Source organism: Actinia tenebrosa, unplaced genomic scaffold (genome assembly GCF_029948245.1).
Source record: "Actinia tenebrosa isolate PJP-AT-01 unplaced genomic scaffold, QUT_ActTen_1.0 PGA_scaffold2__45_contigs__length_23673736, whole genome shotgun sequence".
Taxonomy (NCBI): Eukaryota; Metazoa; Cnidaria; class Anthozoa; order Actiniaria; family Actiniidae; genus Actinia; species Actinia tenebrosa.
This window is the reverse complement of record NW_028292579.1, coordinates 4,629,068-4,656,776: the sequence shown is the minus strand read 5'-3', so window position 1 is coordinate 4,656,776 and position 27,709 is coordinate 4,629,068. Positions and strand designations below refer to the sequence as shown.

The following is a 27,709-nucleotide window of genomic DNA, read 5'->3' as shown; positions in this document are numbered from 1 at the left end:
GAAAACGAAAAAATGCTTCTCTAAATATTTTCTTTATTTTTGTATTTATCATCGTAGGATTTGATGGGCGTAGTTCCAAGGCATATTGTTGGAAGAAGATCAGATACTTCATGTGAAGTATTTTTAGCTCCTTTATCATTGGGTTTATAATCTGCTCAACACGATGATTCAAATGCCTCTTTAGGAATACCTCTTCTCATACTCATTAATAATTCATGAGTAAACCAGCCAATCAATGGGCTATTTTTGGGTCACATGATGTTACTTAAAACCTGGTAAAGTGCTGTGAAAGGAATGCATTCAGTCTGGAGTAACTGGAACAAAATTAATTCAGTCGTACTGAATTAATTTTGTTCCAGTTACTCCAAGTCGAATAATTAATGAGATGAGAAGTCATTTCAAAGCCTCCAATATCGGACTGGACGGGATTTCAAGTCCGCGCAATTAGTTCCAGTCCTCGGCTGCGCCTCGGACTGGAACTAATTGCTTTGACTTAAAATCCCGTCCAGTCCGATATTGGAGGCTTTGAAATATTACTTCTGACCTCGAGAATCAGTACTGACAGACTTTCACACCTCAATGCAATGTCATAAAAATTTTTGTCAGATAGCAAACAGCGGCTCAGATACAAGTAACGTAATTGACTTATTCTCAGTTCAGTGATATCCAGTGGGACTAGATGTTTATGTCAAAGCTATGTCACGCAAACAAGCTTGTGCGAAGTCAACCGCGGATCTAGCCTCCTTTGCAGCCGTTCTTTGGGTCGTCACGCAACGTTGACACGTTGCGTGACGACCCTAAGAACGGCTGCGAAGGAGGCTACCGCGGATCCGACGTTTAAACTTGCTTCACCTTATCTCAGCCTATATCAAATCTATAAGGAATTGAACGTTAAAAGCACGCCTTATGCAAATTAATGTCCAAGTATTCTCGTTTCTCTGATTTTTCGTTTCGTTCCTTTTTTCTGTTTTCTCGAAGACTCGCGGCTTGGTAAATATTTACCGACAATCACTTCGCTTTTGGCGAATAATTGTTAAATAAAGTAAATAATTATATTCATAAAAGACACAGGGTTTCTCTCTTGATTCGTATAGGTTTAATTTTTCTCAGAGTTCATCCAGTTTTTCTCCCCACGTAAAACCTCTAAAAAGACAATTCGATATGCAAGAGGCAATGAAGGACTATGTCTCTGTTCTTCATGGTCTCATGGGGGTCTCATGGTCTCTTGATATTTGAGATTGAGGTGTGGCCCTGACTTTAATTTAATCAGAGGTTGTTTCGGGATTCGATCTGTGTGTCAGCCGTGCCTTGTGCATAATATTTTAGGGTTCGATCTGTGAGTTAGCCGTTAGCCTGTTGATCAGCCCAGAGGTTGTTTCAGGATTCGATCTGTGTGTCAGCCGCGTCTTGACAGGCTTAGACCATCCCAAGAGGTAATTGTTTTGGGGTATCGGTCAAATTTGAAGGCTTGAAATAGGTTAACAAATTAATCTTTATTTGTTCAACAACTTCATGATATTACAAAAATATTTCAAATTTAAATAAACATATAAAGTAATCCATACGTTGATTTGAATTACTTGGTATCCTCAAACTACTTTTTTAACCAGATAAAAGCTTGAAAATTGGCAATTAACCACCTTAAACTTCTTTTAAAATATACAAATACTACTAGAGTGACTAATTTTATAACCTAGAGTGATTTACTTCGCCTGTGAAACAAAGTTTTATCATTTAGTGGGCTCAGGTAAAACGTCGAACTTCACATGAGCCGAACCTAATTGAAACAATGGATAACAAGGCGGTCTGATGTCATTAGGTTCGGCTCAAGCAAAGTTCGACGTTTGACAATCAATCAATCAATCAATCAATCAATCTTTATTGTGCTCAATAGTTTACAGATATAAATAGTAATAGTTGAAATTGCAGGTGATAAGAGCACAGCCAATTAGAAATAGCAATAGCTAATCGAGCTAAGTGGCTGGGCCATGCGGAGAAAATCTATTTGTTGCTGATTGACTAAAGCAATGGATAAGACAAGACAAGACAAAAACAAAAGACGACAAGACAAGATAAGCCGGTGACAAGACAAGACATTAGACAAGACAAAATGGGCTGTGCTCCTATCAGCTGGACTAGAAGTGCATCATAGAACTATCAATAATTTGATATTATAGAGGCTTAATATCATGAGCCTTACAGTCCAAATAAAACAAAAGAACAATGGACACTGTGTTTACTACTTTGTATAAAGCTGACTATCCTATACGGGCTAAGTAAGATTACTCTAACCCGTACGAAACAAAAATGTGTAATAGTCAAACAGACGCAAAAGAATTGAAAACCATGGAAATAAGATCTACAAACCTGTGCTATTAGTCTATTAACTATTTCACGGATTAATGTGATTTTACCTGTGCTTGGCTCGTGAAACAAAGTAGTAATTATTTTATAACTGCTTCACACTCAATACATTTTACTTGGCAATCCTATCATACCGCGACCATGCACCGATGTGAACCTACCATTACACCAATCAGTGTCTTGAGGTATATACAAAGTGCATGATCAATGTAATATATAGAAGGATGTCCTTACGAGTTAAAGTTTACCTGTGACTGCACTTTGATTTGACATCTTTTATGTCCAATCAGCAATTTGGATTAGTTTGATTGACAGCTGCGTCATAACTAGGTGGAGGAGCACTGGGTACCGCTTGTGGCATGACTGGAGCTGGGAAAGCCTGCCCCGTGCCTTGGTTTGGTGGGTATGGCACGGTGCCTGCAGTAGGTGGGTAAAAGGGGGCTTGGGTGCCAGGTGGGGCGGAGGTAGAGTGCGAAGGAGCTGGTGTACCAACTGGTCCGGTGGGTAGGTAAGGAGGGGTTGGTTGGCTGCCTGATGCCGTGGGTGGGTATGGAGGAGATGGTGTACCAACCGGAGCGTTGGGTGGGTACGGAGGGTCTGATGAGTAGCTTGAAGTTGAGGGTGGGTATAGAGGGGCTCCTATGCCAACTGGTGATACGGAAGAGTAAGGAGGCGGCGGAGGCTCAGCAGAAGGCAACTCTGACATTGAAAACGACGGGTTGACATGGTCTTGAAGTAAGATAGGCTTTTGACGTTGCTGGAGAAGTGCCACAGGATCCATCATGTCCACTTCTGGTGGAGGATTTGTTGTCTTGTAGATCTTTTTCTTCAGGTCATAATAATTTTTGGCCGTCTTCGCTCTGAACAACCACCGGTATGGCCAGGTCATGAACAGTAACGTGGCCAGCCAGAAGTATCGTTGGCGAATCCACCAAGGTTTGAGTCTCAGATCGACATAGGCAGAGATACGCTTTGCCAATCCGGGGACTTCTTCACTATAAGAAAAGTCCATGTGGTCATCTCGGTGTTCATTCCTCTCCAACATGGCCTCTTTTTGTCGTCTGTATTCGTCAGCAGTTTCGTCATCACCGAACAGAATATGAAGATCAATCTTGAGTCGCGTCAATGCAACAGTACTGAGAGCAGGCATCTCGTTTTTTGATGCATCAACCCACGAACCGTAGGAAAACGTATCGACATCTACAAACGTGACCACGCGTTCTTGGTAGGTTTCTGTGCGTGACTGGGTGTTTCCATTAGCGTCCGTATAGTAAACAACCCTTGTTCTAGTTTCCCAGTGGTAACATTCCACCTTCATGGTTATGACTGGAGCGACCTGTTGCATTCTCTGGATGTAGCTCCACGCGGTCTCATCTTCCATGATGTTCTTGATATAGTCCAGTTCGTGTGAGAAAATACTTTCAATGAGCACGACTATAGGAGCGATGATCAGCATGATGATTGCTATGATATACAAAGCAAAAAAGATCACTCCTTGATAAGCAGTTGATTCATAGATGAGCAAATAGATAAGCCAAAGGTAAAACGAAAAGAACATGTGCATTGAAGTTAGCCTCCAATAACTTGCGTTGCGATAGAGTCCTTTTTTCCGCTTGATTTCCGTTTGTTCTCTTTCTCTTTCATACTGCTGGACGGTTCCCCTGTATTCTTGAACCCCTTGGTCTAATTCCTCTTGGCTTTCAGCTCTCCTAACCATTTCTAGCTGTCTTTCTAGTGCTTCGTTGAACTGCTGCTGTCTTCTTTCATCCTCCATTCCTTCATCCGTTTCCTTCCAACTCTTTCTGCAGATGGCACAGCACCATAGAATTAGAGGCAGCAAAATTTGTAGCAAAATAGCGGAGACCAAAATACCAGGGGTTAGACCAGGAATATCGTCGAAGTTGATTGGTTTTGACTCTGATGTATGAACTCGTCTAGGGTATGTATAAATAGGTCTTTCTGTAGTAAATCTTTCTGCAGACGTGCATGATGTACCTTGCCGTGACCAGTAGTTTCCATCCTCGCAAAGAGCATACCTTTTAGATGGATAGGAACCTTTACAAAACGTCATAGCTAAGTCTCCTGGACGATTTCCCGCGAAGTTAAACCCTATTTCTGTATAATATGGCTGGGGTTTTGAGCATACTTTCTTGATATCACATCGAACTCCCATGTATCCTGGAGCGCAGATACAAAGCGTTTCGTTACCGGACGTATAAACACATGTGGATCCACTTCTACAAGGTGATGTGTGACACTTGTCTGTCATGGAGCCGATGCCACGACATTTAACTTTGAGCGAGTAATTGTCACGCCAAACATTGTAATAAACGGACCATGTTTTAGTGATGTACTCGGGGCGCAAAGCAAGATCTTTGACGCGCATATACGCACCAGTATCATCATGTGAACTGATTGGGTATCTTGTCCTAGTGACTACCCAGTATTGATCCGATGTATACAGCAGATACCATGACTGTTTATAGTATTTATAGACGGGTCGTAGATAACTGAATTCTCCAGGCATTCGAATGAAGTAATCCATAGAAGCATTTATCAGTGTGTTGCCTTTTCCATCGTGAAAAGTAACGTTCAAATAAACTCTGTCAGAGTTGCATTCCCTGAAATCTTCGTCGACGCAAATGGCTTTAATAGTCGGAGGAGTTGTGGCGTAGTAGTTTTGCTTGTCGCGATCATTCCAGTAAAACCACTGAGATATCAACCCACTGAACACGTCGTCTCTATCTAAACTAGCTGAAGAAGCCAGCCACACTGATGGCCTCACGTAGCTCAAAACGGTAGCACCTACTCCGAAATAATTATTATAATTTGACCCATATGCAAAATGCAACGAACCTCCAGCACTTGCTTTGCTGTAGTAAAAAAACACAGTGGAATCCTCGTGCTTGTAAACAGGAAAGCCATTGTAATTGTAAGATTGTTTGACAAAGACTCCCTCGATGACTTTATACGGCATCTTGCCTTCGTCGATGTTTTGAAAGAAGATCCTTGGGCACAAGGTTCTTGCGGTAGTTAGGGTCATGAAGATACAAAACCACAAATAGAGAAGAAAATATCTGCGGTTCTCCATATTCATCCAAAACTTTATTTGAGTTGTTACTTCAGCGAGCATGAACGAACCGATGATGAAAATTTTTTATGTATGAGACTTTTCTTATTTCTTAATCGCGCTGCGCAAGCGCAACACTGGTGATTTGCAATTTAGCAATACCTTCAGTAATGAAATAAGACGTGATTAAACACATGCCTCGAAACGGAAGTTTCAATCAAATTCCTTTGAACCAATAGGCTAAACGTTTTTCAAAGCATTTCAAGCTTAATCCATGCATAGGCAGATCTTGAAGGACACCATTGATCACTATTATAAAAGATGAAAGACAATTTTATCCTTCTTCAGTTATTAGATGCAAAGTACGGAGAAACAACATTTAGTCGGCTTCGGAAGGTCAAGTTCCAGAGGTTATGTTATTCACTTCCGGCGTTTGCATCATGCTCGAAAGCGGACCTACATTCGCCACTGCAAATCGAAATAGGATTTTTTAAAAAATATTGTTAATGTTTTCAAACAGGAAAATATATAATATTGACAGGCTTAAAATCAAGTAAAATTCCGGTTTATAAGTCATCATCATTTTTTTGTCTAGTGCTTCTCTGGTCTGTCTGTCCGGCTCTTGATCATCGGGCCTCCTCAACTTTAGTCTAGATTTATAGATAATATTCAGTAAAGCGTAGAAATGGAGATCGAGAGGGTAAAAAGCTCGACATTATTCGGTTTGCTTTCTTACTCTTCCAGGTCTGAATGATGGGAGATGATGATACTTTAAACGATATGATGGTGATGATGGTGACTGCTTTTTTGCTTAAATAAATCTTAATTTTTCGCTTATTCACATTTCAAAATACAATGTCTTTTTATCCTTTCTTAGTCCTCTAGATGGGAATAATACTCGCGGGAGATATTGATGATGCAGACAGATATATGATGATGAGTGGCATTGTGAGCCATTCTTTACAGGTCAGTGACCATCTTTCTCCGTCATGCGCACTAGTACCGTCAGCCATCTTGGAATTCTTGACAAGAATTTTGTACAAAGATCCAAACTTTTTCCTAGAATTATTATGAACCAAGCCCTAATGAGCCCGTTTTTCTAGAGAATGGCAAATACTACAGGGATGGCAACAAAATATTTAATAGATATGTTGAATATTGGTGGAAAAAGTGCAGATAATGTTGGTGAGTACGAAGAATGTATGGACACGTGAAATATTTTTGACAAATTAAAATTATTTAGGTCTTACAGTATTTGAAATTAATATTTTAACTGCTGTAGACAGAGTATCACTACTTTTAACCAGCTAAAAGTGTTACTTTTTCGCGTTATTTTTGTCACTATTATTAATTTTTATGCTCGATAACAAAGCTCGTCTTTACTTTCGTTTTCGATATCAAAAATTTGTATGCAATGAAACTAAAAAAACTTTTTATCTATATTCACCACGAATTGGATTGGTACAAAATAGAATCTATCCTAACACATTGAATTTAGCAAGCTAATTTATTACTTAGTTCTTTATTTATTATTTTAATATAGAAATATAAACCTTCAAAGGATAAGTTGTAAATAAATGGAATCTACCGGAAGTAGAGTCTTTTACGTGGTAACATCCAAAACTGTTATTGGCTTATTTAGTCATTCATTTTCACCTAATGGCGTATTTTTTAATAGTATATATTTTTTCAAAAAGTACAAAGACATGAGTTCAAAATATACATATTTACATATTCTGCAAACTCAGACTCAGACATTCCACTAGTTCATTGAGAAATAAGTTTTTCACTGCCACTAGTAAAAAACATTAAAGGTACTGACTGGTAATTTTTGACTGACAGCAGCGAAAAAACAAATTTTATTGTAAATCTTTTGACTGCCAAGGTAGCAGAATATTGAAAACTGCAGTAAGTTTCCTACATTTTACATACATTTATTCTCTGTGGACATGAAGGGTGGTCTCTCATCTTTGGGGTCTTGGGTTTGATTATGGATTTGGCATCACATGTGGGTACAATTTGTTAATAGGTCTCTCCCTTTAAGGGCTTTTCTCTGGGTTCTCTTCTTTTCCTTCCTCTACAAAATCTAACACTAAATTCCAATGAATCTGTGACTTACAGTAGCTGTGCCCCAACTTTGATCAGCCCAGAGGTCATTTCAGGACTAATTCTGCAAGTCTGTACATTTGAACAATGTACAAATGTAAAAGTTGTATACGGTAATGAGAGTAAGTTTTTTTCTGGTTAGGGTCAAAAGACAATTCAGAAAACAAAGCCACTGAAAAAGTTGAAGAAGATGAAACAGTTAGGTGGGTAAAGGAATGTGTTATGAATGTGTTGTAACAACCAGTACAGCTGAACTACACAATTAGCTAGTCAAGTCAGTCAAGATATGGCAACCAATTTGAATAACTATTCTGGACTCACTTTCATCTCATAATTGTGTAAACGCTTTTATTTTTTCATGTGAACAAGAGGCCAGTCCAAGCTAGTCAGAATGATACAGTAGTTATTCAAATTGGTTGCCAATATTTTAATTTGGTGTACTTTTTGAATATCATTATCAATAATTTTGGTACCATTATCATATACTCTGGTTTGGGTAAGGGTCACAGTGCAGTAAAATTTAGCTTAGCAAAATGTTCACCTTTCATTGAGCAATGTGAGCCCTATGGGTTTAGCATGTTAGGCCCAGTCTTACCAAGAGTAGATAGTACTATTTGGTTGATAAATCCTTATCTAGTGCATAAGTGATGATGTTATCCAATAAATTTATCCACTGTACAAGATTTATTGGTTGGGCAAGTTGTAAATGTGGAATGTAGCGGTAGTGCATGTGGAGCACACCTCAAGGAAGAGACCAGTACGGGGATTGATGGCCGTAAAATATAACTTTTTTTCTCTAAGAGTTCTCAGGTATTCATGTCAAATGATTCAGCCTAATAATTCAATTCATGATTTTCTTCTTTGTTGGATTTCTCCCCTGCATGGGGATATTTCCCCTGGGTTCTTTAAACTTGGTCTCCTTGCACAATTTATGAGAAACACAAGTCTGGATATGGAATATTCTAACCTTATAATTTAAATCTTCAGAGAGTCAGTATCAGTGACAAGTTCTGCTGCTTTAGCATCTCCATTGAATCAGGTGAGTTGTTTCCTTGGTAAAAAGGTATTATGACCATGTTTTGACTTAAGGTTTTCATTAAGTGATCACTGTTAATGGCTGTAGCATAGTCTTGAAATAGTTACATTTAAGGACTGCAGACCACAGTTTTTGAAGGGGGTGGGGGGGGGGGTGGGAGGGGCCTTTATTGCAAAAAATATACTATGCATATACATAAGACTAAATGTGGAGGCTGAGACTTAAAAATATAGTGGATGTTAGTAAGAGAACATTGAACAAAGAGTCATAGCCATTACTTTTCTTCAGTGCACAATAAAAAGATACTGAATGGTTGACACGTTGAGTTGACTGGTCAAAAAGAGACAAGGTTCTCTTTTGTAGACAAACTGCCAAAAGTTTCAAAATTAATAAATACTTACAAAATATTTTTTCCCTGTTTTCAGACTAAGGCTATGTCAGATATGTCACTATCAGAGGGTGAGATTCCAGGTTTTCTGGATGGATCTACTCCCAGAATCTCTCTTCATCCTATCAACCAAACAATGTGAGTGTTGTATGTTACCAGAAAATATCTATACCCCAACATTGAGAAAAATTACGAGGTTTGTATGAAACAAAATTGGCAATCCCAGAGGAGCGTAGGACATTTTCAAATTTCCTCCATGGTGGGGCATGAAAATTTTCTGGAGCTACACATAAATATAGTTGACAAATGGTCTAAGAGAGAGTTAGACACTTGTCAGAAAAGATGGCGTTAAACTATTTAATGTTCCTTGCAACTTGTCTCACAGTTTCATGGCCATGATACAAGTTACATACTAAAAACCTGTTTTGAAATCAAAATTGTTGCAGCATTGCCACATTTAATAGAATTACGTCTTACATTTTACAATGATTGCTGCAACAATTTTGAGACATTACCTAGTACCTACACCCCTCCTACAGCTCTTCTTGCAAAGATTTGTTATGAAACTGCCTAATAATATTTCATTGTGCATAAATTATTTTTATTGCTCTAGACTTATATTATCATTTGTGACACAAGTTGCATAAAACATTACTAAGTGTAACATGCCTTTGTCTTTGCAACTGTAATGCACCATTTTTTATATGGCAACTTGTTTCTTTGTTTACTAGTCAGTTAAAAGGTGATGGTACAGAAGGCAGTATGTGTGTTTATGGGAATCAAGTTGAGGTCATCAGCGGTCAGAATGCAAACTCTAATAACACAGCCAGCAATAAGGTACTGACTATACATATGGAAAAAAAATTTTTTATTACTTTGAATATATTCATGTAATGTATTTTGTGAATCTTGTGGTAACCACATGGTATCAAGACACTAAATGGTAGGCGGCTTTAGGGTGTTGTTGTGTGTTAATCATGTTCTTAATGAACAGCAGACTTGTGTCGATTGACATTTAGCCAACTGTTGGCTGATCATCAGTTGACCAACACTTAAAGTCGGCACTTCACTGACACTTCATCACATTACCGACACTTCATTGACACTTGCCAAACTCTTCAAGTCTCACTGTAAGTGTTGTTTATTAGATCAAGATCAACCAAATGGTAAAGTATGACTGGGATCTGAAGTACTACAGAGGGAGCCTGATAGCATTGGGTAGTGAGTTCATTGCTTATACATTAAAAGGTAGGTCACATAATGAGTCCCTTACTAACAATCCATACAAATACAGTAGCCCGGGGGGGGGAGGGACTCTGGGAAAAAGTACCGGGGATGCTTGTTGGAAATTTTCAAAAAGACCCCTGAAAGATACTGGAAGTATTTAGAAAAGGGTGTGACTGAATGATTTTTAACCCCTAAGAGATACCACAACAAGTAATATTAAATTTTATATAAAAAGCACCTAGGATAAGCCATATCGATGCACGCTTCTCTCCTTTTTTGACACCCTAAGAGATACCAGAAAATGCTGATTACCAAAATCGCGAATTTTTACCCCTAAGGGATACAAAGGGCATCCCCAGTACTTTTTCCCCAGAGTCCTCCCTCCCCCCCCCCCCCCCCCCCCCCCCCCCCCGGGGACAGTAGACTCCCATATCTTGAACCCCAAGGTTGTATTTTGAATCCCAGATATTTTGAAATCTAATTTATCTTGAACTAGAAGTCATATCCTGTAGACTTCCAGTTGTCAGACAGGTTGTTTCAGGGTTCAATGAAAAATAAAATGCAGCTCATTTTCCTTATTTTTTATTCACATTTCCAGGTCGTAGTGGTTATGTCGTTCGGCTTCTCAACCCCCAAACAGCAACTCGTGCCCTCATCAAAGGTTTTACTGGTCTCATAACAGACCTGGCCTTTGCACACAGGAACTCTAATACCCTGGCATGTGTTGATGAAGGAGGAAATGTATTTGTGTGGAATGTCCGAGAGCAGGGCGATAAGATAGAGTATCCTTACTAAAACCAAACTGTATTTGTGAAAGTTTCTAGACTGCGTTTGATTTTCAATTCTTGGTAATTTTTAGGAATCCATACAGTAAGGCTGAGGAAAAAACTGTGCCAAGTTGGCTTTGCAGTGCATTGTGGGATGTTTTAGGGAATGAAATATTTGCCATATTGGAAATGTCCCCTAATACAGTTTCACAGTGTACTTCGATGCCAACTCTACCCATTGTTTTTACTAAACCTTGGAATGACTAATAGTGTAAGTAGTTGGCTGTTGATATGTGGTCGGTAAGTGTTTGGTAATAGTTGGTAGGTTTTAGAATGTTAAGTTGGTGAAAATGATAACAAGTATATCTCGTAGGGAAGATTTACAGTCATGACCCCTTTTCATAATCCCTTAATCCTTGATGACAAATAGTTAAGATGTCAGTTCACTAACCAACAGAGCTTTCAAAAATTCCCTTGAATGACCACGAAATAATAGCTCAATAGTTTCATGGTTGAACAGGAAAGCTAGGTCTATTACTCACCATGAATTAATGATACATATTTGCGCAAAATTCTTTTAAATTCACTTTAAACGTACATTATGTGCTATGGACTTTGCAAATTGAAGTGATCATCATAACAAACACGAAATAATAAAAAAATATAGTTTGATATTTTGTTGCCTTGCGTGACAGAACAGAGTATAAATGTTTAAAGATTAGAAGATCAGATATTATTGTGGATGTTTGCACACATCCTTGACAATCTTGTTTCCAGATATAAAATCAAACTGCATGTGAAGCGCTCACCAACTCCTGTTTCAGAGTATCACAGAATATTTTGGTGTCCTTATCTACCTGATGATGAAGACGATGAAGGAGGACAGGATGATGTTGATGACAGATCTTTAGCCATCACCCATGATAACCTGGTAAGTTAACAAACCATTGGCTCACCAACACCATCAACATCATCTTCTAAATCATCACTACCACCACTATCAAGATCATCATCATCACCATCACCAACGCCATGACCACCACCACTATCAACATCATCATCATCATCACCAATACTACCAACAACACCACCACAACAACATCATCATCATCATCAGAACTTCCAACACTACTACCATCATCAACATCATCATCCTCACCACTACCACCACCAGCATGATCATGATCATCATTTTATTCTCATCCTCATTATCACCAGTGCTGTCACCATTCATCATTACCAAAACTATCTTTATCATTCCCATCATCACCATCATTTAACATTATAATCACATCCAAGTTGATATAGATGTATAATGTTCTGACTGTAATTCATAGGCCGAAGTCATTGATGTTGCTATGGTTGTTGCAAGATGCGACTGCAATGAAGTTACAGTAGACATGCTGGAACAAGGCGAGGGATATGTTTCCATTATTGATGGTCATACCAAGGTAAGCTTACATTAACAGAGTAGATTTCAGGTAATAAAAAGTCATACCGTCATGTCCAGCCTTGGTAGGGAGGTATAAATTGACTGAAGTTGAACCAGTTACAGTGTCTATTAAGATCTGTGGCATATCAACGCTGCGGTTATTAAAGTTATTAACTGTCATGAGCAAAATCCTAGTATTTAACTTGCCATTCAAAATCTCTGTATTATACAATAACATCTCAGTTATAAGCCCCGGCCCCCCCTCCCTTCCTTCCACTCCTAAGCATCCTTTCCCTACCCTGTTGTAAGCCCACCTCTGGTATCTAGTAAATATAGTGCTAAGATTGACTGGGGAAACAAATTGGCTGTTTGTGGTTGTTAACTTAGTGGCACAGTGTCTGCAAAAGAACAAGCCAGGTAGGATGTCCATATAGGTTAATGATGGACAGAAATTTGGGTTGTAATCTTTACCCATGGTTATCCTTAGAGTTTACTTAGTGAGCAATAATAAATTTAGGTATGCTTTTATTAATTAACTCCAGCCAATCACAGATGGGTCATTGTCTCCTGACAATGCTGTCCTGGCCACGGCAAGTGAGGATGGCTATGTGAAGTTCTGGCAGGTTGCAGACATGATGCCAGAGGCAGAACATAAATGCCTACATGCATTCCAACCTCATGATGGAGCACCCTTGTCATCAATAGCATTCTGTGATAATCACATTGAGCATGAGAAAGAGTGAGTATTATGATGGATTTGGAGAAGAAGGTTGAAAAAAAGGTGTAACCAATGAAGAGTAATCCTTATTGCCCCATACATGAAGTGCAATATTTTGCCTTGCTTCAAGGTGCACTCAATAACGTATTGTGATGAGTGGTTAGTATGGAGTGCAAAGTGAGCATTAGTTAGAGCAGAGTGGGAGCACTAAGATAAACTTTGAGAAAGTCAAGGTGTGTAATAGTTATTATGTTTTCCAAATATTTATATATCATTTATCTTGTTAAACGCAGTGTTCCAATGTGGAGGTTTATGATCACTGGTGCAGAATATAACAGAGAAATCAAGGTTTGGTGTACTGTTGAATGGACTTGTCTGCAAACACTAAGGTATTATTAAGTCCTCTTTACCCCCCCCCCCCCTCCCCACCCCCCTATCCTACAGCCCCCAAGCCCCAGCCCTTTGGGTTGTTATGCAGGCTAAGGTATTGTTAACATATAGTATACATTCAACTTAATCCCTGGTTTGGACTGCAAAATGTGCCTATCCGAGGCCATCCTGCTTATTTCTTTACCATTGCTGTTGAATCCTTTCCTGCCAATTGTTTCCATCCATTAAAAAACTGTTTTATGAAAGAGCCAGCAAGGGGACCAAAATAGGTATCACCTAGACAAATTCCTAGCCATTTATTTAAAAACAATTTGTTGCAAAGAGTACAAAATGATCTTAATAATATTTGTATTCATGCTGAGTGATTTCTCATGCAAATGCACAAATTCTCACTGTCTGATTGGCTAACTAGTAAAAACATAAGTTGGTTGGCCACTATAAGAAGCGCTGCACTGTAATATATTAGATATGTGTGTTATGCTATAATTATATATACAGTATGAATTCACTTTCTTTTTTCTGTTTCAGATTTACTAGCCCAACCGCTGATATTTCCAGGTACATAATGCATTTTATTATATAGTTAGGATAGTACATGCGTGCTGATTGGTTGAAAACTGTGCTGACGCCTTCCATGTGCGCGAGGTTCTGCTAGATCCTGTGACCTTCTTTCTTTTTGCATAAATGAATTCAATACCAAAATAAAATTAGTAACTATATAATAAAACGAATAAAAAGCTTTTTCTGTGCTCCGTTCAGTAATAAAGCACTAAACATCTTTCATGCTTATGCCACTTCCTCCGTGCTTTATTACTGAACAGAGCATGGAAAAAGCTGTTTTATTTGTTTATCCTGTCAGTGATACTTCGGCAGTATGATAATTCTTACTTATGACAGAACTACAATAGTTTGTTTTTTTTTCTCTCTGGTAAAAAAAATCATTTTCCAATGGAAAAAACTTTATATTGTTTCATTTCACAACATGGACATTTTTTTCCCATTATTATTTTCAATATTCTCTTATCATTTGATGTACAGTGTTCTAGGTGATTCATACTTCAAACTTCAGCTGGATGCCACAGCAAGATACTTGGTATTGTCAGACATTGGACGACGGGTATGCAACTAAAAGTTATGGTTCCAGAAAGTTTCCTTATTCCACCCAAACAAAACTCACTCAACACAAAGCCACCCCCTGGGAATTCCTGATTTCCTCCATTGTGGTTTATGCATATTTTCTGAGACCACACATTGCAACACTTTTTAAATTGAGGAACAGTATTTTTCTTTGCTCTCTTTCTTTGGTTCTGGTACTCAGGAGGTTACATAATTTTACTAATTTACTCAACTATCACTCACCTGAACAGACTCACTGGCACTGTCTTCAAATCCATGTCTTTCTAAATTCCTCTTATCCTATTATTCATTTAAAACAGTTATCGTAGAATGATAAGTTATACACCGTAGTGAAAATAGTAACTGACGTTTTGGACGTTAGTCCTTCGTCGGAGTCAATTGATTGACTCTGACGAAGGACTAACGTCCGAAACGTCAGTTACTATTTTCACTACGGTGTATAACTTATCATTCTACGATAACTGTTTTATTAGAAACACCGACGCAGTCCACGCTAGTGTTTACTAGCCATCATCTACATATTATTCATTTACCTATTTTTTCATTGTACTTATTTTGTTAAAATTTTTTCACTTATTACAATAGAAACAAACAGCTCGTCATCAGAGTATAACAGTTACCCCAACCACTTTGCATTCAAATTGCATTCATTTCCCATCTTTTTTATGCACATTTCACATCTTTTTTATGTACAGGTTTTGTATGTGCTTCTTGTTCACCAGGACAGGAATGAGGGGAGAGCTCACATTTCGTCCATTACAAACTTCCATCTTACCCAACCCCTTTTTTCCAATTTCATTAGTTCATTTTCATTCATTTCACATCTTTTTTTATCAGGTTTTGTACGTACTTCTTATTCACCAAGACAGAAGTGAAGGAAGAGCTCACATTTCTTCCATCACAGACTTCCAGCTCACCCAACCACTCCTCAGCTTTGTGATCACAAAAGTAAAGCTTTTTAAGCTCAAGAGAACTGACCAGCTAGTACAAGAGAATGGCAATGAAGATGGCAATGATGACATGGATGATGCTGATAACCTTGAGGAATTGGATGAGAGTGAGCTGGATTCCCTTGAGAGAAGAAAGAATCTCATGGTGCAGCTAAGGCTCTATTCCATCCATACCAAGTGAGTAAATGACCATTAAAACTGTGAACAAAGACCCAAATCCCAGCTGTATATTGTATACACCTAATCCAAAAAACATTGTCATATGGAAATGTTTTCATTGAATACAAAGAACATCAAATCAGTCTCAGCACGAAGGTCCATACTTTGACGAGAAGAAGAAGAAGTCATTCCATCTATTCTTGGATCTTGAATTGACATATATCCTATCGCTTTTTCTATTGCCTATTGCCTTAATTAAGTTATTGGCGATGACAGCGTTTTTTGAATTAGGTTTACGTGTATCAGGGCTCTTTTTGATATCAGAGGGATATACTGTAGGTAGCTACTGACTGGACTACCCTGATGTCTTTATTTAAGTTTTAATAAAAGTGTCTATCTATCAACTAACAGAACCTACCAGTAGATAACCCCCCCCCCCCCCCATTAAAAAGCCTGTTAAAATTCTCATTACTGGGTATCTGTAGTGACTATTTCCATTCACGATACATCATTTAGCAAGCATATGAACAGATTTATTTATCCCAAGGGAGTTATAAGCTGGATAGTTTCAAAAAAATAGAATACTGCGGCATAGTATCACAGTGGCTATAGTACATATCAATTATTAACCAAAACACAGAATGTGACATACAGTTGGTACTGGGTGGCCCAGGCACAGGTTCTCTACATTGGGCACCACAAATAGATGATTTTTTTTGATATGGGTGAGCGCTTTCATAAATATCATAGTTGCAGATATAAAACGAGGCATTTTCGGGCATTGTTCCTAAGTAACCTTTTGAAACCACAGAGTGATAGGCGATTTCTACAACCCTTGAAGATAAAATTTTGTCTGAAGTGAGCTATATTTTTTCAAAAAGTCATAAATCTGAGCACGCAATACTTTTGACAATGCTGTTTTGACCTTATTCTAATGTATATTCTTATTAGAATGTAAGACTTGAAATAGTCTTCTCATTTCTTACTTTTTTGGTTGCTTATGATTTATAAACTTTGTGAATGAAAAAACACATTGTCTGAAATGGGAAAACGTTAAGCCCAAGCTTGAGCCCTTTTTCCCCTACTTGATTGCTTGATGATGGTGTTGTTTTTGTTGTTTAGGTCTTTGCAGGAGCTTCTTGTTCATCTAAAGCCAGAACCATCAGTAGCTCCACCAACACCTTCTCTTATTTCTTCATTGAACACAAGTATTGGGCAAGGTAAACCCACTAATTACACTAATGTAAATTGGATATAATATTAAGCCGACAGCTAGTTTCACAGTTCTAATTCCCCCTTCCCCCATATTTACTCCGTACATCTATTCCAATTCTCTATTGAGCGACACCCTTTGCTAAATGAACAATTAGCAGGGTTCGTGCTACTCCTTAAACTCCTTGAAAACTCCTTGAATTTAATTCACGTTTTCAAGGGCACTTGAAAAGCTCTTGAATTTTATTGTTTTAGCAAAACTCCTTGAAAACTCCTTGAATTTTTGCTTTGATCATTCCTTGCATGGTTCTGAAATAGATCTAGTCAGAAAGATCGGAAAATCTGAAAGTCGGCCATGTGCAACCACCGTGTAAAACCTTGGCATAGTTAGCTGAACATACTCCTTGAAAATTCATTTTTGGGTCCTTGTATACTCCTTTTTAAACATAGCATTCCCAAGCCTCGCACCGATTATCAAAAAAAAAGTTAAAAAAAGTTTTAGCTACAGTGGTGCAGCTTTGTGGAATGAACTACCAACTGAACTAAGGATGTCAGCATCAACATCTCAATTTAAGAAAGGTGTTGGCAAACTAGTTCTAACCTCAGCAGGGGCGGATCCAGGATTTTTTCAAAGGGGGGGTTGAAGCATTGATTGAGGTACTTGTTTGGCGGGAAAGTAGCACAGGGTTCCCAAACGGAAGAAGGTCTTATGATAATGATTATTTGCTGCAGGCGAGCGTGGTTGTTTCAGATCCCACACACGGCGTATAGGAAAAAAAATCGAGCGAAATGTGTTCGGCACCCCTGTTTTAATAAAACTCGCGATGCTGTTGGTGTTGTCATGAAATAATAATAATAATAATAAATCACGATCTCATAGGGGGGTTGTGACCCCCAAGACCCACCCCTAGATCCGCCACTGCTAGATAGATATATATGTATGTATAACTGATGTTTTTACCGTGTCAAAATGAAGTAACCTACCTACCTTTTTGAACTAGTCCTAGAATTTTAAGTGGTTACCTCAGCACGAACCCTGAATTAGTTTCATGGTAATATTTACTGTAGCACAAACCTCTGTTTACTAGCAGACAACCTTCATTAAACGGAAAGCTAGTTGCACGAGCTTGGTTTTTACACCATATTTACTGTAAGACAAGCCTCTATTTAGTGACACCCTTCATCAAGCGATCAGCTAGTTGGTAGCAATGTACCTCTGGACCAGCTCTCCTTTGAACTAACATCTTGATTTATTGGTCCACTTTGGTTTATAGGGGCCAGAGACGCACTGTCAGACCTGAGTGTAGAGACAGGAACGGGAACGGAAGCCAGTGTAGACCTTGATGAATCCGATGCTGCATCAGACACCTCCGCATCTACAAGACCTAAACTCATTGCACCAGATGCCTTCACTCATACCACAAAAGACGCATCACGCCCAGAAAGTAATGCTAGTAATGTCAGTAGTGGTACTTTAGTCTCTGCCCTCGAGGCCTCACAGAATTCTGTAGAGGAATCTGTCATGTCGTCAGTCACCTCAAGGCTCTCCGATAGCACCAGATCTAGTACACAAGAAACAGTGCCACAGAATTTCTTTGGACAGCCAAGTAGTGTGTTGACCCCAACGTCTCTACCTCTACCGGCTACTCCTCCTTTCTCTTTGGCTCCAGACGCCGCTGCTGTGCCTATACCTACATTCAAGTCATCACCAATTACACCCAAGAATACTGAAACTCTGTTCCACCCAAACCCTAGAGGAGACGGCTTAGGTCTTGATGTTGAAGCAAAGGAAGAGAGAGCAGAGGACTCGGATGGCGAGGAACGATCCTTGACTCCTGTAGCGGATGTTACAGTGGAAGGGAGCGAGCAGGCTGAGGAGCCATCCCCGGCCTCTGTTGGTAAAGATCCTATTGCTGTTACAAAAGTCACCAAATCAGAATCAACTGAAAGTGATGGTAAGCGATATCTCTTGACTTCTCTTGTCTTAAATTTATTTCATGTGTTGTTCTCTCCTATGCTACAAGGGTTTTCTCCGTGATCTCCGGTTTTCTCCCTCCGTAAAAATCAATATGTGAGTTGAGCGTTGTGTGCATAGAATATTAAATGTAGTAGTAATTAGTGCGAAAGCGCTAGAACGACTAGACACTTAAATAAAAAAAAGTGATTTCTTTTGAAACTTAGCGGTGAACTGTGAAAGTAGAACCCTGATAAGCGTTAAAATGCTTGCTGTTAACGTTTGCTCGAAAAAAAAAAAAGACTCCTGACCACCACTAGGTACAATTATTATTATTCCTTTAGAACCTTATGGCCAAGATGAGGTATCTGAGGAAAACACCCCGATAGAAGACAAATCTACTATGGACAGTTCTTGGATGACTGCCAGTGATAGACATTCACCTCGTGATCACACGCCACATGTAAATGTGATGAAGACTAAAAAGATGGTCCTTGAACAGGGGTAAGTGATCCTATTTAGATCAATTGACGACTCTTAAGACTCCAGTGTATGCGAGCTTAGCCTCACTTACGAGGTCGGTAAACAAAAGCAGAAATCAGAATAACAATACAAGCAACTGTTGGATTCGAGGCTAGGCCCGCATACACTGGAGTTTTAAGAGTCGTTAATTGGCTTTACGGATTTTAAGTATCTATTGATGATAAGATCGCACCGGTATTGTAAGCTAGCTGATGTGCCGTCTCTTACTTAGTCCAGAATTGGGGTGCTTACTATTTACCCCCCCCCCCCCCCCCCCCCCCCAAACGGTATTCCCGTTGAAAAACAATAGGTGTGCATCATTCCGATCCAAAAGTTCCGGAAAACTTGGATCTTCTGATTGAGGTAATCCACTTTTCCTGCTCTGTTCGGTTCTTTCGGTAGAAACGTGTACCATTTGTCGGGATTTAAAGTTCCCCGCAATTTTCTTACTATTAGCAAAATATTCCAACCAGTGGGATAGGTTTAATTGGCAAGCACCCCTGGACCCACTTTACTCACTAATTATGATTTATATGTCGAAAATAAAAATACTGCGCACGCGCACGAAAAAAATGAAAGAAAAAACTTTTATCGTTACCAGTCTCTTTCCGCTACTGGTTTCGTTTTGCTGCGCGCACGTCCATAAAAGTGAGTCCAGCTCTTGACAATCCCTTACCTCGTTCCTCGTGATTGCGATCCCTGGACCCGCCAATGTATGCAAATCAAGGGTGGTGTAGCGGTAGTGCTTTCGCCTGTCGTGATCACCTCTGGAGCCTAGGTTTCAATTCCTTAACTTGGCATCAAATGTGAATAGAGATTGTTGGGTCTCTCCCTTGATTCTAAAATGAACAACAGGCAAGGTCCTAAAGTTGTCACTGTAATTACTTATGCTCTTGATTTTGTCAAGCAATAAGCATTAGTGTTTTTTTTTCCAGTCTTGTCTCATCTCCTGTAGCTAGAGTTGACATTCCTCCTGAGTCTTCAAGAGAAAACTATCAGGTTCGTAAAACAAACCGGTACCCTTGCTTGAAACAGTTTGAGAAAACGTGAGAAAAAATATATACGACAGACCAACGCGATTTTCTCAAAGACCATAGAAATGATATCTTTTTAAGGTTTACAGCGCTTCTTAATCACACGAGCAAAATCGTACAACTTGCCTTCGAGACGAAGCAGAGTTTTGTTGCTCTTTTTCGTTGGTAAAATGAAGAAATTGAATAACTCATTATGTCGCATTATAGAAGAGAACCCCTGGGTACCCCCTTTGGTACACCCCTATAGAGATTTCACCCACCTATGTGGCATCTGAAAGATAAAACTTGTTTATTTGTATCTTTTTATCCAGGACTTGTCGTCCACCCTCAGTGAACTACTTCAACTTGTCCAATCCCAGCAGACCCATATCTTGACTCTCAGGCAGGAAGTGAACACATACCAAACGCACAACCGCCAGACCATTAGCGACTTGGTCAGAGGAGAGGTGGAGAAACTAGAAGAGACTACGCTAGAGAGGGTCAATGGTGGACTGGCACAGCACAGCATCGAAGAGAGTATCCTTGAGGCAGCATACACAGTTTTGAATGTTTTTGCGCGCGTTTTTTTAAAGAGTTTAGATGATAAGTGGCATCTGCTCTAACTCTCACCGCTGTGTATAGTCTTTAAAAAAACAACATGTAAGTTTAGTGTCGTTTGAAGCGAACTTCACGAAAGAGCCCCTTACGGGGAGTGAAGGTTGTGCAATTTTTATCATAGATACTAAGTGCATTGCAGGAAACGGAAACAAGTACTGATGCGCCATTGGGTAGGTCGCTTGGCATACTCCAAGAAACGTCCTTTTTATTTGAAATATTTAGGAATCATTTAAAAAGTTTCCTTATATGAAATAAGGGTGGGCATTTCAGTGCTAGTTTTGGAATGGGTTGATGTGTATTATTTTGAAAGAAAAGTGTGATATATTTCGATGGATTGTGATTATTCTTACATCAAGTAAACCAGATCAACGGCTCGACAAGGCGCTGCGCGAACGACAAACAGCCGACAAGAAGAAGCAAGAACATCTCACCAGCACTCTGTCCCAGGCTGTGACCAACTCCATAACAGGAAAACTGGACAAAACGCTGAAAAATGAAATGAAGAATAACGTTGTACCAGCCGTGCAAAAAGTTTTGGCACCTGTACAAGAGCAGCTTACTACAACCATGCAGCAGGTATTGTAAGCCAGGTTCACATGGAAAATTTATATTATGGAAAAGAGAATGGTCAATGGTGTATTCCTATTTACTATTATATTGTTTTGCGAGGGAAACAATTTTTAAAGTAAAAAAAAAACCAAACCTTTTATGGCCGTCGTTCCATGATGAAATTGAAATTTAGACGGCAGTTGATTTTTGTGGAGGGAGGAACACAGGGAGACCCAGAGAAAACCATTCAAGGCGCACGAGAGAACCATGCAACGAGTAGCTCTGGTCACATACCACACCGAGTCTAGGAGTCTAATGTGAACGCTCTCACCGCTAAACTACGTAAGCCGTTATTCCCATGAGGCGGGATTGCTTCTCTCTGATCTCAAAAAATCATCTTTCCCTCTCTTCCTCCCTTCCCTCTCTATATCACTTACATTTACAAATAACGTGCAAGTAGAAAGTGGGTCATAATCATGCGGAATCATTTTATATATTGGCTAAATAGGTCTCTCTTGTAAATCACCTTATGGTGACAGCGATAACCTCAATAAAGATTATTATAAATACAGAAGTCCAAAACAGTTATTGACTTCTGTATTTAGCCAATATAAGATATCCCCCATGCCTACAAACCACTTCCCACTTGCACTTTATTTGGACTTCTGTTAAACCTGTATCACTTTATTTCCTTAGAAATTGACTGCTGCTGATGCCGTACTGAAGGACAGTATCAACAAGATGGTCAAGAATAAGGTAACGAACGAATATATAGAAAACATTACACATCATTCATAGGTTTTCCAGTTCAGTTCATGTGTTATTTCACTTGGGTATTATTTCTTTGTCTACCGTTAATGCTGAATGTAACTAAAACAAGCTAACAAAAAAGAAAGAAAGAACAATTAATCAGAAAAGAAAAAGAAAAAAAGGAAAGAAAGAAAGAGGATGACTCGTATCTGATAATGAGTCCATTTATTATTATTAGAGTTCAAACCATACTTAGTCGTTTTTTATTTAAAAAAATTCAACAGCAAAAAAGGTAATTTACGTAAAAGTTGAACATAAAAATCGCTGCATGATATTCTAGGATTCTAGAATACCTGATTTTGCCTGTCAAACTTGATGCGCAATCTAGAGAAAAAGGTCGTCTTTAATTTCGACAGTAGTTTGAAGAATCTTTGTTCTTCTAGGGCGTAATAGAGGCTATTGGTACTTCGGCAGCCAGTGCTCTTCAGGGGCCTATCCAAGACTCTTATAGAGATGCATTCCAGAATACCGTCTTGCCAGCATTTGAAAGAGCTTGCCAAGCAATGTTCCATCAAATAAATGACGCGTTCCAAAAGGGAACACATCAGTGTAAGTGAACATCTTAATCAATTTTAGGAAGGTAGGATGGCGAGCAAGATATGACTTTGGGGATTCGGAACGATGCGAAAATTATTACTTAACATTTGTTTGCGAAAATCATTAAGGCACATTAAGGGACCCAGGATGGATCTCTGTGGAATCCCGCAGCTTGCTGAAACCAATAAGAAGATTAGAGGACCAAAAATAAACCACTGAGCAATCTCACGGCTTACTATGAAGCTGTAAAAGTCGTTAACCCGCGATAGGTTTTTGTGGAATCCCACAGCCGACGGTAAAGCTGTAAAAATCATTCTTTCTTGCCAAACGTTTTAGGATGAAGGGGGCCAAAGGTATATCCTTGTGGAACCCCATCCGATGGGTTAGTGTTTGTTATTCTTTCCCTAAGTACCGATTTTATCACGGCAATATAAATAAAAGAACTAAGGTACCTCGGATAGAAATTGAGGTTTATTGATAGCCACTTTTAAATCGCTTGTTACTTTCCAGACTTAGAGAAGGTAACCATGACTATTGAATCACAGAAGCGAGGGGAGAGAGAATCCCTCGAACCAGCCTTTGAACAGCTACAGTCCCAACTGCAGCTGTTAAGGTCTGAGTCTCGGAAAGATAGTACTAACCTTATCCAGGAGGTGGAGTCGGTAATACAGAAACAACTGGCTACTGCTTTACACAGGTAAGGCACAAAGGAGGCGTCTGAACGGCTTCCTTCCTTCCTTCCTTCCTTCCTTCCTTCCTTCCTTCAGTTAGTTAATTAGTTAATTATTTGTTTATTTATTTATTTGTTTGTTTATTTATTTATATATTTGCGTAACAAGTTTTATACTAGTGCAACACTGAACAGTAGCAGCAGCAACGATAACAACAGAAATGACGTTAACAATTCAGTCTGTTTTAGTTCAAATTAACATTACATTTTAAAACTCCAAGTAAATAAAATCATAGTATGTCATTTCTATTTTTCCCGCCGCCTATTTATTCTCAGAGTGGATAACAATTTTTTCCATTTTCACACTAAAATTAGAAACAACTTGAACATAATTGAACATTATCATCTTTGTTTTTATTAGTTTGCGTGAAGAAATGGTTTCGCGGTTTGAGTCGCAAGTCAAAGCATCTCTACAAGAAACTGTGAAGGCAGAGGTTCAACAGGCTCTACAAGAGATGCACCAGACATACAATACAGCTGTTGCACAAGAAACGGCAACGGCAACGCCACAGCAAGTCAGCGTAGATCACAAGGTAGCTTAGTGTCATAAGAATATAAAGGAAATTGTGTTTCAAGGGTGTTGTAGCATTAGTGCAATCACCACTCACCTCGGGGTTTCGGGTTTGATTTCCTGACTTGAAATCACACGTAAGTAGAGTTTGTTAGGCCTCTCCCTTGATTCGAGGTCTTTTTCTCCGGTTTTCGTCCCTCCGCAAAGCCTAATTGGAAAGCTAAATTTGATTTCTGAGTTATAGCCGTGATTTAAATCAACCAAGAGATTGTTTATGGGTAGTGATAACATGTGAAAGTTGACAATTTCTTGTGATCAAAAACGTTTACTGCAAAAATCAATACTTCTAAATTTCCATTATATATATTGAAGGATAGTGTGCTGTGTGTAGGTAGAAAGCACGCGGGGATCGGCAGAACACGAGAGAAGTGTTAGTGCTTTTCAACACTTCTCGAGTGTTTTGCTAATCCCCAAGTGCTTTATAAATACACACATGACAGCAAGCAAGTTTTTTATTTCTTTTATGAAATAAAAATTAGAGTAACCGTTATTTTGGATACAAATAACAAGTGCGTGCTCTCATAAAAGCACGCGTTCCCATCCAATGAGAACGCGAGATTCGTATACACATATTCGGCGGTATTCCACTGTTCCTTCCCATCAGGTATTGCAACCAGGTGTTTTTTAATTGTGTAGAATAAAATATTTATTCAACACTTTCTTGTGAGACACCATGGAATTTTTTTGTGAAAAACATTGTCTTCAGGCAAGTGTGTATACGTAATAGTAAATACAAGTGCCTCATGAGATATGCAATTGTATATATTTAATACTGATATAATATTCTCTTTTCCCTCAGAAACGCATCAGTGATCTTCTCAAGGCGGGTCATATTCCTCAAGCCTTCCAAGAAGTAAGTGTTTGTGGTAGTGTAGACTTTAAATCCCCGGTTAAAACTTGATATCTTTTAGAGAAGAGACGGTAAAGTGCCTCTTAAACGTTTGAACTTTGGATATCAAATATTGCTATAAGTTTGTCCAAATGTCCTCACAGGCTCAAAGTCAATCTTGTACACCCATTTCAAGCCACAGGCGATAAGCGATACGAGATAGATCATTCCAAGATCCAAGAATAGCTGAATTGACTTGTGTTCCTCGTTATAAAACTCGTTAAGAACAAGGAAGTTATTTTTAAGAGATTCATTTTGGTTTGCAGTCGATAAAATAATTTTGAAGGCCTCAATTAGTCATGTTTAGTTGTATGCTGGTAATTCCTTTCCGTCTCGGAATGAGATACAGTCAATTCAAAAAATGTTGTCGTCGACCAACTCAAGTCTTACCCTGGTCCCAGAGGCTCGACGATTTTTCTCGTCGAGCCTCTGGGACCAGGGTACTCAAGTCTACGCGACTGGACCGAAAGGAACTCTGGGTAGCAATCACTGAAGCCGAGTTGACTCCATAATTTTATCCGACTAGTTATGCCTTGTTTACAGCACGAACCTTCGTAGGCGAGCGGGAAGTGTTGAAGGAGACTTTTTTTAATGCCTTCATATTTTTCAAAATTGTGAACTGAATCATAACTAGTTTGTTTTTCTTTCCCTAAACCCAAAGACATGCATTTGATGGATTGTTTCTCGCCAATATTATCTTTATTACTAGCGGGAACAATTAATTCAGAACGAATATTTAACCACTTCAGTGATTTTTACCCATATTCCTTTCGGTCCAGTCGCGTAGGCTTGAACCGGTCGACGACAACGTTTTTTGAATTGACTGTATCTCCTTTGGCTCCGACAACCTTTTTTTTTTGAAATAGGTGTAAATGAGTAATAGGTACCTTAATACGGGGGAGGTTTATCCAGGCAAAATACTGCGAGTGAGTTAACCTGCCATGGACTTTCATTCCATCCAGGGGGGGGGATAGTCATAAAAACGGGAATAAGAACCTGCTTTGTGGACCCTTGTCATCTTCCGCCCCTCAAATTTCGACTGCGAGGCATTTCGTTCGCTCAAAACAGTCATCTACCATTTTTTTTGGTCGTGCATTTAATGGGGACTAATATTCATTCATCTGACTGTAGGCGTTGACAGCAGCCGACTTGAGTCTTGTGGTCTTTGTGTGCGAAGGTGTAGACAGTAATGATCTGTTCTCGCAGACAGAGAATCAGTTGCCCCAGCCAGTGTTGCTTTCCCTGATTCAGCAGCTATCTGTCGATTTGCTCTCCAACACCGAACTCAAGCACAGGTAACATAATCGGCCCTTTTACCTTAGGAGTAATGTTTCCACGTCTCAGACCCCGATTCTTTCCCTAGAGTATGATTTCTTTGTTTAACGATTGCGCATGAGATACAAGTTTATGCGCGAAAAAGGGAGCCCAAGCACAGACTCTTGGAAAAAGATCGTTAAACTGCAATGTAATGCGGTGCACAAGAAAGTATCTTGAAGGAGAAGTGGATGCGCATGCATCTGATCAGCAGAATCGCAGGCTTAGCTGGGTCTTGTATTGAAGATAAATTCGCAGTCTGCACGTCAGGCAACTGCGTAAAAACGTAGATGTGATTCCTACTCTTCTTTGTGAAATGCTTGCCGTTGATATATGTGTGCAAGTGTTTGGATTTAGGCATAGTTAATCGAAGGGAATCTATTAACTATGATATAGGGTTGTTTTATACAGAGGATAAAACTAATCTTCCTAAAAGAAAATACGCACCCTATGATTCGTAGCATTGAAGTAGTAAATGTTCCTATATTTCAAGCAGTACATTCAATCGTAATTCGGCTTTCCTGGTCCTCTTACTCCGACCAAGAACATCATTAGACTTCCAAACTTTTTTACACTTTGCTTAAATTCTCTCGCATCTGGATCACGCAATACTCAGTTGATATATTCTCTTTGTGACATTTTAGGTACCTCACAGAAGCCCTTATGTTGCTTGACGTAAATAACGAAGTGACAAGAGAACATCTACCAGGGGTCCTCCAAGGTCTTTGCCAACAGTTGGATTATGCGATTAGGCATTGCTCAGGGATCACTCAAAGAAACCTGAAGATGTTGCTCATGGCAGCCAAGTCCCTTCTTAGATAATCCTTTGCTGAGGATTAACAGCTGAAACTTTTGGTGTCGCGGAGTCTTTTGATAGAAAGAGTAGTAAAATTATAAGCACAGATGCTCGTATCAAGTTCTAGTTTCTCACTGTTTGTCTTACGGTTATATTTGTTTCTTTCACACAACCAATAAACTACTTTATGTAACCTTGCTTCATTTCTCGATTCAAGATTTATGAGGAATGTGTTGGTAATCAGCAAGGGAGGGATTCAGAAGTTAGCTTATTTTGCCACGTCGCGCGCAGCAATAATTTATTGCGCAACATAATGGGTAATAAGCCACATTCTCATAGCTTTGCGCTCCAAAGATTGTTCAGTCCTACAATGTGAATTAATGTAACTGCGCGAATCCTACACGGGCGGCGTTTTGGAAATCCGAAGGACAGGGGGAGCAACTTGGTCTG

General features: G+C 39.2%; 2 protein-coding genes across 4 annotated transcripts; one reads left to right on the top strand and one right to left on the bottom strand.

Annotated features, from left to right (window-relative positions):
* Positions 1 to 1,474: 1,474 nt before the first annotated feature.
* LOC116289751 (uncharacterized) lies at positions 1,475 to 5,582 on the bottom strand. The gene has a single exon (XM_089033743.1). It carries the CDS (start codon positions 5,495 to 5,497, stop codon positions 2,651 to 2,653), a length of 2,847 nt encoding a protein of 948 aa, XP_088889869.1. The 5' UTR covers positions 5,498 to 5,582; the 3' UTR covers positions 1,475 to 2,650.
* A 799-nt stretch (positions 5,583 to 6,381) lies between these two features.
* LOC116289775 (enhancer of mRNA-decapping protein 4) lies at positions 6,382 to 27,456 on the top strand. Of its 3 annotated transcripts, XM_031696719.1 has the most exons (28): positions 6,382 to 6,400; positions 6,498 to 6,619; positions 7,683 to 7,743; positions 8,528 to 8,579; positions 9,002 to 9,102; positions 9,696 to 9,801; positions 10,113 to 10,212; positions 10,790 to 10,973; positions 11,736 to 11,889; positions 12,296 to 12,409; positions 12,933 to 13,129; positions 13,402 to 13,497; positions 14,027 to 14,056; positions 14,537 to 14,615; positions 15,473 to 15,762; positions 16,867 to 16,964; positions 18,231 to 18,911; positions 19,255 to 19,414; positions 20,368 to 20,431; positions 20,778 to 20,982; positions 21,428 to 21,639; positions 22,309 to 22,368; positions 22,806 to 22,971; positions 23,470 to 23,656; positions 24,051 to 24,222; positions 25,060 to 25,113; positions 26,281 to 26,444; positions 27,108 to 27,456. In XM_031696719.1, the coding sequence occupies exons 2-28, from the start codon at positions 6,541 to 6,543 to the stop codon at positions 27,283 to 27,285; spliced, it is 4,044 nt and encodes a 1,347-aa protein (XP_031552579.1). In that variant the 5' UTR covers positions 6,382 to 6,400; positions 6,498 to 6,540; the 3' UTR covers positions 27,286 to 27,456. The 3 variants fall into 3 exon arrangements, with proteins under 3 accessions (XP_031552579.1, XP_031552584.1, XP_088889867.1); XM_031696724.2 differs by lacking the exon at positions 6,382 to 6,400 and having other exon boundaries at positions 6,424 to 6,619; positions 9,008 to 9,102; XM_089033741.1 differs by lacking the exon at positions 6,382 to 6,400 and having other exon boundaries at positions 6,424 to 6,619.
* The last annotated feature ends 253 nt before the right edge of the window (positions 27,457 to 27,709 follow it).

Bases quoted from the DNA above. Each gene is read 5' to 3' on its own strand.
- LOC116289775 (XM_031696719.1), top strand. From the start codon at position 6,541: ATGGCAAATACTACAGGGATGGCAACAAAATATTTAATAGATATGTTG. The intron at 12,410-12,932 runs GTAAGCTTACAT...AATTAACTCCAG, and splicing joins TTATTGATGGTCATACCAAG to CCAATCACAGATGGGTCATT. The intron at 13,130-13,401 runs GTGAGTATTATG...TGTTAAACGCAG, and splicing joins CACATTGAGCATGAGAAAGA to TGTTCCAATGTGGAGGTTTA.
- LOC116289751 (XM_089033743.1), bottom strand. From the start codon at position 5,497: ATGCTCGCTGAAGTAACAACTCAAATAAAGTTTTGGATGAATATGGAG.